General features: G+C 42.4%; 1 protein-coding gene across 10 annotated transcripts in view; it reads left to right on the top strand.

Annotated features, from left to right (window-relative positions):
• Window positions 1-12,728, top strand: part of dennd1b (DENN/MADD domain containing 1B) — a 399,979-nt gene that overhangs the window by 298,393 nt on the left and 88,858 nt on the right. For all 10 annotated transcript variants that reach the window (XM_069937870.1, XM_069937871.1, XM_069937862.1 and 7 more), the window contains one exon: window positions 11,865-11,990. In XM_069937870.1, the coding sequence (XP_069793971.1) occupies window positions 11,865-11,990 (126 nt within the window). The remainder of the gene's footprint in view (window positions 1-11,864; window positions 11,991-12,728) is intronic.

The raw sequence follows: 12,728 nt of genomic DNA, 5'->3' as shown, positions 1-12,728 counted from the left end.
ACTTCCTGCTCCTCCTGTGGTTCTTGGGTAGTGGAACTTGAAGGGGACTCTGGGGTCCTCTATTGGAGGCTCCATTGGAAACATGTCATCTGGAACCCTGCGCAGGAAGTTTGGAGGTTCCAGGCCCATTGTGGGTCTATTGAAGGTGCCAGATCTCTGATCGAGACCGTGTCCTCCCTGCCATCCGGGTATGCCACATAGGCATACATCAGATATGCATGCAGAGGGTGTACTTTCTCGACTGTGGGTCTGTTTTGATTCTCCTCGGGTGTTTTTTCAGCAGGACCTGTTAGCCATATTGTTAGCCATATTGGAAGAGTGATCCTGATGTGTATTTCCTCAGGAATGCAAACATTAGTTCGTGAGGAGTGGCATTGGTCATGGTGCAGAGAAGCGACCTTATGGAGTGGAGTGCAGTGAGCAGAACCTCTTGCCATTGTGAGTCTGGAAGGCCTTTGGACTGGAGGGCTAGCTTTACAGTCTTCCAGACCGTTGCGTTCTCCTTTTATACTTGTCGGTTCCCCGGGTAGCTAGTCACCCTATTGGAGGTGATACTGGTGTAGCAAATCGCTCATAAACGATGAGCCCTGGTTGCTGTGAGTATAGCTGGGATACACGAAAATGATGAAAATGGAGTGCACAGCTCTGATCACCTTGGCAGTGGAGGTGCCCAGACAGGGGATAGTGAATGGAAAATGCGAGCACACATCGATAACATTAAGAAAGTACATGTTTCCATTGGTGGAAGGAAGGGGCCCCTTGAAATCGACACTGAGTCATTCAAAGGGTCGGGAAGCTTTTATCAGGTGCGCTATGCCAGGGCGGTAGAAGTACGGTTTGCACTCAGTGCAGATCTGGCATGACCCGGTCATCTCCCTGATGTCTTCAATAGAGAAGGGCAGGTTGCGTGCCTTGACGAAGTGGGCCATGAAGGTGATGCCTGGGTGGCAGAGCTTGTCGTGAAGTGGCTGCAGCTGACTGGTGTGTGCATCAGGACAGCTTCCTCGGGATGGAGCATCTGGAGGCTTATTGAGCCTATACACCATCTCATAGTTATAGGTGGAGTGTTTGATCCTCCATCTCGCAATCTTGTCATTCTTTATTTTTCCCATGTTCATATTATTGAATGTAAATGCTGCAGATTGTTCATCAGTGAGCAGAGTGCCAGCCAGGTAGTGCCTCCAGTGCCTGATGGCTTCCACAATCGCTTAAACCTCCTTCTCCACAGACAGGTTTCGGAGCTCATGGCCTTTCAGGGTGCAGGAAAAGAAAGTTACCGGCCAGAGCTATGTCGGAGGAATTGCTCTCCACCGCCTTCATGGTGCCTTTTGCGATGTAGCTCCTGACGTAGTTAAAAGTTGCCTGGGTTTCAGCTAATAATGGGAAGTAGGTGAATTTTAAAAGGGGGTGGACCTTGTCAGCATAATGAGGTATGAGAAGAAGCCCAGGCACCTCCTTAGTGCCTTCATGGTCCGCAAGATAGGGAAGTCTAAGAGGGAGCATATACGCTCGGGGTCTGGGCCAACACGCACTTATTGGCATTGTGTGTGAGGTTCAGGTATGGCAGTGTGAGAAACTTCTGGAGATTGGCGTCGTGGTCCTCCAGGTTATTTCCCCAAATGGTGACATTGTCGAGATGGGGGAAGGTCGCCCTTAACTCGTTCTTGTCTACCATTTCATCCATCTTTCTCTGGAGACCAAGACCCCATTCATAATACTGAAAGGGATGCTCAGGAACTGATAACGCGGTCCATCTGCCTCAAATGCTTTGTAGGGACAGTCCCCGGAACAGATTGGTACTTGGTGATATGCAGCTTTCAGGTCGATGGTCGAATAGACCCAATACTGCACAATTTCATTCACCATGTCTGAAATTCGTGGGAGGGGGTTATGCATCCAGGAATGTGAATTGATTAATAATTTGGCTATAGTTAATCATTAGCCTGGGCCTTTCTCCCTCTCACACAACTACTACCTGGGCTCTCCATGGACTGTTCCTGGGTTCAATTATTTTTTTTCCTTAAGCAGCCACTGTGTTTCGGCTCTAATAAATTCTCTGACCCCTGCTCTGTATCACCTGCTCTTTGTGGCTATCGGCTTACAGTTGGGGGTTAGGTTCTGAAACGGTGTGGGGGGGGGGTGGGCGGGGGGTGTTCAATATTCAGAATGAAGAGACTGCATGTAGTGTCTGGGTTTTGGGACCTTCTGTTCTGCACTGTGATTGGGGGGAGTGGGCCTGAGTACTCCATGGTCACGTCTTTCATATGACACAGGAAGTCTTGGCCCAGCAACACAGAAGCACACAAGCCTTTAAATACATAGAATCGTAACTTGCAAAATTTCCCCCCCCCCCACCTTTTACAGTTAAGTGCACAATACAATATCCCTGAATAGTCGCCGAATACGATTGAGACGCTGGATAGATATGGTAGTCCGTGGGGTAAACCTTTAATATGTACCAGCGTGGAGTCATAGAGTTTATAAAGCTCTTCATCAAGCCAGTGTCTATTAAACAGTCTGTCAGATGTCCATTCACCTTTTCCTCCATCATCGAGTTACAGCTGGTGGGGTTTCACTTGGTAGAAGATAACTGATGTCAGCACTCTGGAGACTGCATTGCTCCCACTGCCGCCATTGACCATGAGGCGTGACAAGATGGCCACTGTTCCCACCGTTGCTTCTCTTCCGGTAGCAGTGATGGCCGCCATTCCTGCTGTTGCTTCTCTTCATGTAGCGGTTTGCGCCATGAGGCGAGCAGCATGGAGAGGTGGGGTCCGCGCCTCTGGGCTTGGGCACAGGCTGTACGACTTTTCAGGGGCTGCGCACGCGGTAGCCTTCTTAGGGTTTCCCTTTGTCCAACAGATTTTTGCCCAATGTCCCCTCCTACCGCATCCTGAGTACACGAAGTCTCTCACGGGGCATCTGGTGCAGGGGTGTTTGGCCTGTCGGTAAAAGTAGCACTCCCAGTCACATGTGGCCATGGTAGTCGGTACCTGGGGCAGCTGTGCACCACAGTCCTGGCTTTCTGAGAAGGCACCGCTTTTGTTAGCAGGATGGTCTTCTCCCAGTTGGGCTAGTTCGAGGGATTTCGCTAGTTCAAGGGTACTGGCAAGGTCCTTCTTCCCCAACTCCAATAGTCACTGCCTCACATATCTTGAACTCACTCCAACCACAAGAGTATCCCAGACTTGTTTTTCTTCCCTCACACAGGCTGAGACTGCCTCATAGTGGCACTTTCTCGTCAGCAATCATAGTTCCAGGACGTAGTCGTCTAGCGATTCACCCAGTCATTGCCAACGTTGTGAGAGTCAGTGTCTCGCCTGACATTCTTGGGCCTCATGTAGTGTAAGATGGCCATCTTGTACGTCACACAGTCCCTGGTGACCACATATCCCTTGTGTCCAACTTGAGAGGGGAGGGCCGATCTCCAGAGGCCGTTAGAGTCTTCCAAGTCTTCTTGGGTCGCCGCAACATAGGAATGGAAGCACTCCAACCAGTAGGCAAATTTCTCCGGGTCCTCTGGGGACAGAAGGTCAACCTGTAGCATGCCAGGCTTCGAGAAGGCTTCCATCCCATCTTCAAATGCAAGCTAATAAAATTGTAACATGATCGATAGTACTCGGAGACTTGTGAGGGGCACAAACGTGCTTTTGTTAGCTTGCAACTAATGGCCAGTATTTACAGTGGTCTTCAGGTAAATCTGAGGTAAGGTGGGAAAACAGGGTTTATATCTAGATCGATGGGGGAGGGGTTGACCGTCTAATCTACACACACAGATAGTGAATTCCAGTTCATTGCAGTGAGAAACAAAATGCTGGTCTTGTTCATTAACCCAATGTTGTAAGATTAAAGCCATGAGAAAATGAAAACTTGGCCATTTGGTTATTTTTAGCTTCCTTTTTTGCACCATTGTTATCATTTAGCAGCTTTCGGTACCACATTGATGGTTTCCATAGAGAAAAACTGTGGCCAAAGCAGGCTGTAGTTTGTATCCCAGTGTAATTAAAAATTATTAATCGGAATTAGTGTTGTACAACCCACAGAAATGAGTCCTTTGACACACCACGCCCACGTATATTCATGCTATTTGCTTCCATTCAGATCATATTCCTCTGTGCTTCACCTATTTCAGTGCTGATCTAAATGCCTCTGAAATGTAGTCAATTTATCAGATTCCACCACGATCTCTGGCGGGAAATTCCAGGTATCAACCATTCTTGATGTAAAAGAACTTGCTTATCAGATCACTTTTAAAACTTACACTCATCTGAAATTTAAGCTCTCTTGCTTGATGGCCCAATCAATGCCTCTTTGATTATTTCTTTTTGTTTTATTATATTCCCCCTTTGGCTTCCTTTTCTCCAGGGACAAATGTCTCTCCATAACTGCAGACCTTCAATCCAGGCTACATCCCAGGTGGACATCCTCATTAATAACATTAGTATGTGAAGACATTAAAAATGTAAATGTGCTGATTCTTGCCAATTGTGCACCACTTACATTAAATAAATCTCTTCCAATTTTGCAGATTACTTTGAAGTGAAACAGAAAAAAATCATCTGCAAGTTATTTCACCAAATAAAGTTGTGACGGCATAATTTTCCCCTTCATTAAACCATGAAAATTAATAGTGGGCACTGTCGTTACTTGGTGTTCTGTCTGATTTGAGTTCACAGATTTTGGTTAAGTCTACATATTTTTACAAGTATTATCCACAGCCACATGACATGTTCTGAAGGGATTCTTGCCAGTGAAGAGATCAGATTTTCCATCTTCATCTTAAAATCCTCTGTCTGCAAATTCTTCAAAACCTTCTAAAGGTGAATTTGCATCTCTGAGAACCTATTGGCTGCACCAGGATTCATCCTGTCTGTTGCCCATGTTCTGAAATCATACATGCATTTTCCTCTGTGGCACATGGCTAACAACAAGCTGTCTTATTAACCTAGATATGTACTCGATATGATTTTTGCATCTACCATCTAAATGCAATACTGCACATACAGTGCATGGCACAGTTGCTATACTTTGCTAAACAGTCATGAATGCCATTTGCAAGCCAGTCCTAAAAAATACTTTAAAATATTGATGAATCTAATCAATTGCCATCTTGCCAGCCTTGCCCTTCACTGCATCATGAACATTCTATCCTTAAACTTTCCAACTTGCCAGAAACCCTTTTACCTACAAGTAACCTCTCCCAATCAATCTTTGTAAGTTCCTCTATTGTGCCCAAGGTGCTGCATTTTGGTAGATTTATATCAGGCCAGGACATACACAGTGAATTTAGGGCCTTAGGGAGACAAATGGGTGGTTGTGGGGGGGATTGGGTGGTGGCGCTACATAGTTCCATGAAATGATGATGCGAGTGTACAAGGTGGTGAAGAAGATGCTTGAAATGCATGTCTTCATCAGTCAAAGCACTGAATACTGGAAGAGGGACATTATGTTACAATTGTACAAGATGTGGGTGCAACTACACTTGGATTATTGTGCACAGTTTTGGTCAGCCGGGAGAAATATCATTAGGTGGGAAAGATACAGAAACGTTTCCCGAGAATATCACTGGAACTGATCAGCTTGAATTACAAGAAGAGGTTGGATAGTTTGGGTCTTTTCTTCCTGGAAACTCCTTTCAGGCAGCGACAGATTCGAACCCAGGATCGCTGGCATTGTAATAGCATTGCACTAATTGCAATGCTAACTCTGATTAGGTGTGCTTATGTCCATGCTATAGAACTCTGATCGTTGATGTTTCTCTCTCTAGAGAAGAAAATTAAAGGTTGTCTCGTTTCTGGTTGGTTAATTAATGAAGCCCAGAGCTTTACTGTGTCAAAGGAAACAAAATGCAAACACTGGGAACTTTACCCTAAAGCCACAAATTAACATGGTACAATGTAAAAGCTCAAGGTTTAAGCATGGTCCAGTCCAAGTAGCTTTACTGTTTTGCCTCTGTTTTTTGTTCCTTCCCTAATTTAATAGGGCAAGCTCTGATTCTTTTTAATGACCTTAGCAGATGTGGAAAATAAATTTTAATATTACTTGAGTTTGGAAATTTAATTTGAAACAGGATCCTCAGTACCCTGTTGTCAATAATTAAAAGAGCATTTCCTTCAGTAACTGTTCGTGGGCTCTGAAACTACAAAACCTCAGAAAATGTGGCAATTTACTAATTTCCAGTTAAATTATATAATTCCTTAATTTATGAATCTGAGAAAATATTTTCTGAGATGCTTGAATCAACATTGCCCTATTATTTCTTTATAATCCTCAATGGTTCTGCTTGTAGAATTTACCACAGGCGTAGTGTTTTGTTGCACCTGTTAAAATTTATCAGACTGAGGAATCTTGATGTTTCATCGTTTGATGGTTTATAGAATGAATCCAGCATATCATGTTAATTGAAAGGGCATAGAAAGTCCAGTGGGTTTGTATGTTCTTTAACCTTTCTCATCACAGAGATATAGATTATGCACTTTGCAACCTGTGCTGAAATTAATTGAAAATACTTAATGAGGCTTGGTATATGCAGTCAGAGCACTAAATGAGTTGGATTTCAAAACTTTCATCTGCAGCCATCAACCCTTGATGTAAATTGAAAAGATCACAGCTATTGGGAAAAGACCTATATTGTAAAGTCCTTTCTGCATAGATTATGAATATCATAACTCAATGATTTTTCCATAAAAATATGTCTGTAATTGGACCCTATGGGGGTCCCTTACTTTGATCAGATCACAGCAACTGTGATTTTACACTGAAAAATGTCACTGCAGAAAAGGTTTATCACCTGTGGTGCTTAGTTTCCTCTGATGCCTTGTACTGTGCTGGTTATCTTTATTAAAAGAAGTATAATGAGTAATTAAACAGCAAATCATTATCTGAAGCACAGAAAAAAAAACTGCATCAAGTCTTTTAGTAACAGTATTTCCTCATTACTCATCCCTTGACTGCATTATTCACTTGGTTATTTTTCAATAGGCAATTCATTGCTAATTATATCTTGTTGGTGAAAATTTGGTCTGATTTCATTTTGCAGCAAGTACGAGCAGTTAATTGTGCTCCGATTTGATTTCTTTTACTGAATGTTGTGCTGTCTTTTCATTTGAAATAGATTAAAATGGAAAGAATGGTTTAATTACTACTTATTTGTTGAGAGGTTTTAAAGGTGTGCTGCTCAGAGGTGTATACAAATGAATATTATCCCATTTTAATCCTGGTTTTGCTGTTATTTTAATCCTGAAGTGATATTAATACAAGGAACTGGATCTATGTAGTTCTGAGTGTCAAAATAAATTGGAGAGTATTCACCAGGTTGATTCTCGAATTTTATGAGGAGAGATTGAGTAGCCAGAGGAGTTAAGAAGGATGAAGGGAGGTCTTACAGAAACACATACAATTATGAAAGGGGTTACGAAAGCAAGGAGGTTGTTTGCACTGGCAAGAATATTGGAATTAGGAGATAGAGCCTCAAGATTTGGTAGATTTAAGAAAATGAGGAGGAACTGCTTCTGCCAGAAATCTGTAGATTTCTTTGCCCAATAAATGTATCAAAGGGGTGGATTTTTTTTTTAACAGTAGATGAAATATGGATTATGGGTAAACAGGCAGGTAAGTGGGACTGAGTACACAGCCAGATTAGCCATGATGTTACTAACTGGTGGAGATAGGCTCAATGGGTGCTGCTCCTGTTCATTTTGTTCTTTTTGGTTATTGGCCAAATGTTGCACAAGTCCAATGAAGATCTGAAAAGGTGAGCTGCTCACTGAAGCACAGTGAAATAATTAACAGCCAAAAATCAAAATATTTCAGTTCATTATCACATTATACCTCAGATAGTGGAAAGGATTTTTCTATGAGCAGACTAAGAGGTTATCACTAATATTCAGTGAAACACGAAAGTTTGCAGACACTGTGATTGGAGTAAACACACCGAAATGCTAGAGGAACTCAGCTGGTCTTTTCAGCATCTATAGGAGACAAAAATATTTTGCCGACCTTTAGGGCCTGAGCCCTTCAAGGAAAATTCAGAAAAGGCAGAGTGTCTCAGAATTCAAACAATGGGAGAGGAATTCAGACCAACAAAAGTTATTAATTGGATATGATAAGGAACTAGATAGAATTGATCATGTCTGTGTGAAAGGAGACAGGGAATGGAGAGATGACAGGAGGAGGTGTTTTTAAATGAAAGCCAGAGAAGTTGATATTAATGCCATCCAGTTAGAGGGTGCCCTGTCAGAAGATGAGATGTTCTTCCTCCAATTTAGGGGTGGTCGCAGTCTGGGGGTATGTGAGACCATGGACAGACACGTCAGCAAGGCAGCAAGGGAATGGGATGGAGAATTGATATGGGTGGCCACTGGGAGATCCACACTATTGTGCCTCAACAATGCGATCTCGCAGTCTGTGTCCAGTCTCTCCGATGAAGAAGAGTCTACAGCAAAAGCACCGGATGCAGTAGATGACCACTTGGAAGGACTGAATGGTGCTGAGGAAGGAGGTGTGGGCACAATTTGACCATCTCCTGCAGTCACAGGGGAGCTCCCAAGAGGATAATTGGTTGGAAGGGAGGAGTGGACAAGGGGGTCACAAGGGAGCAGTCCCTGCAGAAGGAGAGAGGGAAATAATGTGTCTAGTGGAAATAATGTGTCTAGTGAGGACAAGAATAACCCTGACTTTGCTGCATAGGGTCAGAGGGGGTCAGGGCAGATGTGTATTGAGTGCCGAATTGATGATGGTAGAGGGAAAGCCACCTTGCTGAAGGAGGACATCTGATAATCTGGCATGGAAGTCCTCAGATGCAATATTGACAGGAATTGAGAAAAGAGAATGGAATCCTTACATGGGGAAAGGGTTGGAAGAGGTGTAGTCTCTAATGTTTTCATACAGCTGAGTGAAGAGCACAATTTACAGAATATCAAGTTGCGAGGAAGAGAAAGCCCAATTAGTACCAAGAAAAGGCAACATTGTACCACTGTTGTGTGGTTCATTCAGGAACCTGGCAGCTGCAGAGAAGAAACTGTCCTTAACCTTTCACCACTCTTAAGCCCCCTGCATGCTAGGAGGAGGTAGAAGAGGGTGTGTTCAGGATGTGATGGGTCTTCAGTTTGTTGGCTGCGTTTCTTTGACAGCAGGAGGTGCAGATGAAGTCCATGGAAGTTTGTGTCTTGTTCTGAGCTGCATCCACTCCCTTCTGTAGCTTATGATCTTGGGTAGTACAGCTCCCATACCTTCCTGTGATGTGTCTAGAACTGCCATTTTCAACTTTTCTTTCAGCTGTGGGGCCCCCCAGGACTCTGCTCAAAATTATGGGCCCTTCCCTCTGAAGCTGTCATGTTTCTTTTTTTTCCGTACTTATATGAGGTGAGAGGAAATCATGGCTTTTACTTAAATACCCCCCCACCCCCCACCCCGGTAGGCCATAGAGCCCCGTTGAGAATGCCGCTCTAGCAAGTGTGCTTTCAATGGTGCACCTGTAGAAGTGGTGGAGGAATAAAGGTGTTAAAGCAAGAGTTTACCTTTTGATCCCTTGCATTTTAATTACTGTTTGGTGAGATCGTAATTGATATTTGGCTTCGGTACCATTTTTAAAACAAAAATGCATTAGACACCATCTTGAATATACCCAGAGATTGATGCTCCCTGGCTCTCATCTTACTGAAGAAATTAACTAACTTATTCCTACTCTCTGTCTCTCCAAGACTCCTGTATTCATGGAACAATATTTATTTATTTGATTAGATAAAATGCTTGTCCTGAATCTGTACTGTTTGTCTGGATGTGTGTTATGTCTGGTTGTAGGTCTGCATTTTTTTTTGCACCGAAAACCAGAAAAAGCTGTTTCATCAGGTTGGACTTGTGATTGTCTGATCTTGGAAACTAAGCAGGTTCATGCCTTGCAGGTACTTTGGAGAGGAGACTGTCTAGGAACACCAGGTGCTGCAGGTTTCTGTGAGGGGCGCTGGACAAAGTGGCAACTCTCTGTCTGCCTTATGGTAGACAAAAGTCAAAGAATTTCATGTGCGTTACATTCTAGATGTAGTATTATGTGACAATAATAGAACCTTTACCTTTTACAATTAGATGACAATAAACTAGACTTGACTTGATATTAACCAGTTCTCATTCCTTGCCAATATGTTACCACCAATCCCATATGTTCCAATTGTGTTTAGGAACCTTTTGCATGGCATCGTATCAAAGGCTAAATGAAAGTCTAATTAAACGACACAAGCTGTTTCCTCTTATTTATTTTGATAGTTACAGTCTCTTAAAATTGTCATCAAATTTATCAATGTGATTTACTTTTATAAGCCATAAGACCAAGGAGCATAATAAGGCTATTCAGCCCTTCATTTTCTTTCAACCCCTTTCTTCTGCCTCCCCCCGCCCCCATAACTTTTGAGGCCCTTACTAATGAAGAACCCAGTTCTTATTCTGTAGTCCCATTCATTTCACTGGCACATTGTCTTTTCTGTTGCAAGTTTCTTTGAGATCTTTATATACTGCTGCTCTCATTTATTCCACAACTCCTGGGATGTGTTTTGTGCCTTCTATAATTTCTCTGCCATTTCCTTGGTCAGCAATATAATTTCTTTTGTCTCAGGCTGTGAGGGGCTTAGATTAACTCAGCTAATCTTTTTCATTTTAGACATCTTTAGAAGAACTGGCAGTCTTTTTTTTAATGTTTCTCACTAAATTATTCTCAAGTTCTGTTTTCCTTTCCAACCCTCAAGCTCATTGCTCTTTCTGGCAATATTATAACCCTTTTCCTTTGATTTAATACTGACTTTAATTTATCTTGTTTTACAGCAGGCTGGACAAGCTGTTCTTGTATATTTTGTGTCTTGAGGGAATACATATTTTCTTTCAACGATACTGTAATTCTTTAAGTGTTAGCCATTGCTAATTTGCTGTTTGAGTTTTTTTAATTGTCCCCAAATCTGCTGCAGCCATCTCATGCCTTAGTGCCATACTTTGCTCAGGTTAACTAACCCTGTTTCCAGATTGAACTTGCATCAGTTTCGGTCTCGTTTAAAATGCTACCTATTGCAATCACTCTTCCTTTAAGACCACAAGATTATCTCTTTCTCCACACAATTCTATATTTAAAATGGCCTGTTCCTTTGTTGAATCCTTCACCTATTTTTCCAGAAAATCTTCTGTCATTTTCTCCACAGGTAATTTGGTCGAAATGTACATTAAATTCCCTCAAGCATGCTGCATTATCCTTGATACATCTGCCTCTAATTTATTGATTTATCCAATACCCAAATTACAGCTAATGTTTGGGGGGGGGGGTCATGAACAATTCCCATCAACAGTTTCTGCCAGTTTTATGCTCCATTCTTTGTTATCTGGGTGCCCTTTTTTTTAACCAATTGATTGAAAGCTAATTATCCAGGGATTTTAATTTGCCACTTGACCACTGTGCAACAAGGTCTCTGTGATGTCTACTCTCCTGTGCTGATATATTGCAGTTCCAAATCTCAGACATAGCTCTGAACCAAAGTTCCTCAAGCTGCAGCCATGGATTACATCAACTCTCATATACTGTAAGCTGTATCATATCACATACCATGATTTGCCTCTCTGATTAACGAATTTACTTAATCCAATTTATTTAATACTTTAAATACAAAACTGCATCATCACCCATAGCTTACTGAAGTTCCTGACTTAAATCCATGTCTCTCAGTCACCATTCAGTGGGAACTCCACACAATGCAAAAACATGCCTTGGTCTGCAATTCCCAATCTGTCCTCTTTCTGTTTTGTTAACAAAGCAGAGAATATTTAAAAAAAATTGTCATAAACATTGTTCATGACAGATTTTAAAATGTATTGTTATTCTCTTTGTACAGGTCTCATCCTTAAAATACAAATTGAAGAAGCAGTCTACAGCCACTGGAGATGGAGTAGCCAGGGCCTTTCTTAAGGCACAGGCAGCATTATTTGGCTCCTATCGGGATGCACTACGATACAAACCTGTAAGTATCTGAAAAAAATTCCAATACTTCATTTATTTTGGCTTAAACATGCATCAGAGAAGTGAGCAATATTTGTCTTTGATTTCATAGGGTGTCTGCTCTTCAACATTTTTGTCCCTTGCAGCTCTACGCATGTTGTCGATTTTTCTTCCTCACTCTTGCATTCTTCTTATCCATCTGCTGATGCAAAGACAGGAGGTTTGACCACCCTGTCTTTCTGCTAACTTCCAATGAACTTATCCAGCTGCCCATTATGAAAGCCGAGAGGTTTATCACTTCAGATTTCAGATTTATTTTCAGAGTACATACATTACATCATATAAAACTCTGACATCCTGTTTACCTGTGGGCGTGGCAGAATTACCACGAATTGGTAGTGCAACAATTAACTGTGCACAACGTGAGCGTGTAAACAATCAAAAGAACTATAAACGAATGCAAAGAAACTGCAATACAGGGAGATTAAAGAAAATCAATAAAGTTCACAAGTAAGAGTCCTTAGATAAGTCCTTGATTGGGTTTATTGTTGAGGAGCCTGATGGTAGAGGGGTAGCAGCTGTTCCTGAACCTGGTGATGTAAGTCTTGTGGCACCTGTACCTTCTTCCTGATGGTAGCAGTGAGAACAGAGCATGTGCTGGGTGGTGTTGGTCTTTGATGATTGTTGCTGCTCTCTGATGACAGCGTTCCCTGTAGATGCACTCAATAGTGGGGAGGGTTTTCCCTGTGATGTCCTGGGC

This window comes from Narcine bancroftii, chromosome 5 (genome assembly GCF_036971445.1).
Source record: "Narcine bancroftii isolate sNarBan1 chromosome 5, sNarBan1.hap1, whole genome shotgun sequence".
In the NCBI taxonomy this organism is placed as follows: Eukaryota; Metazoa; Chordata; class Chondrichthyes; order Torpediniformes; family Narcinidae; genus Narcine; species Narcine bancroftii.
This window is presented reverse-complemented; position numbering and strand designations above follow the sequence as displayed.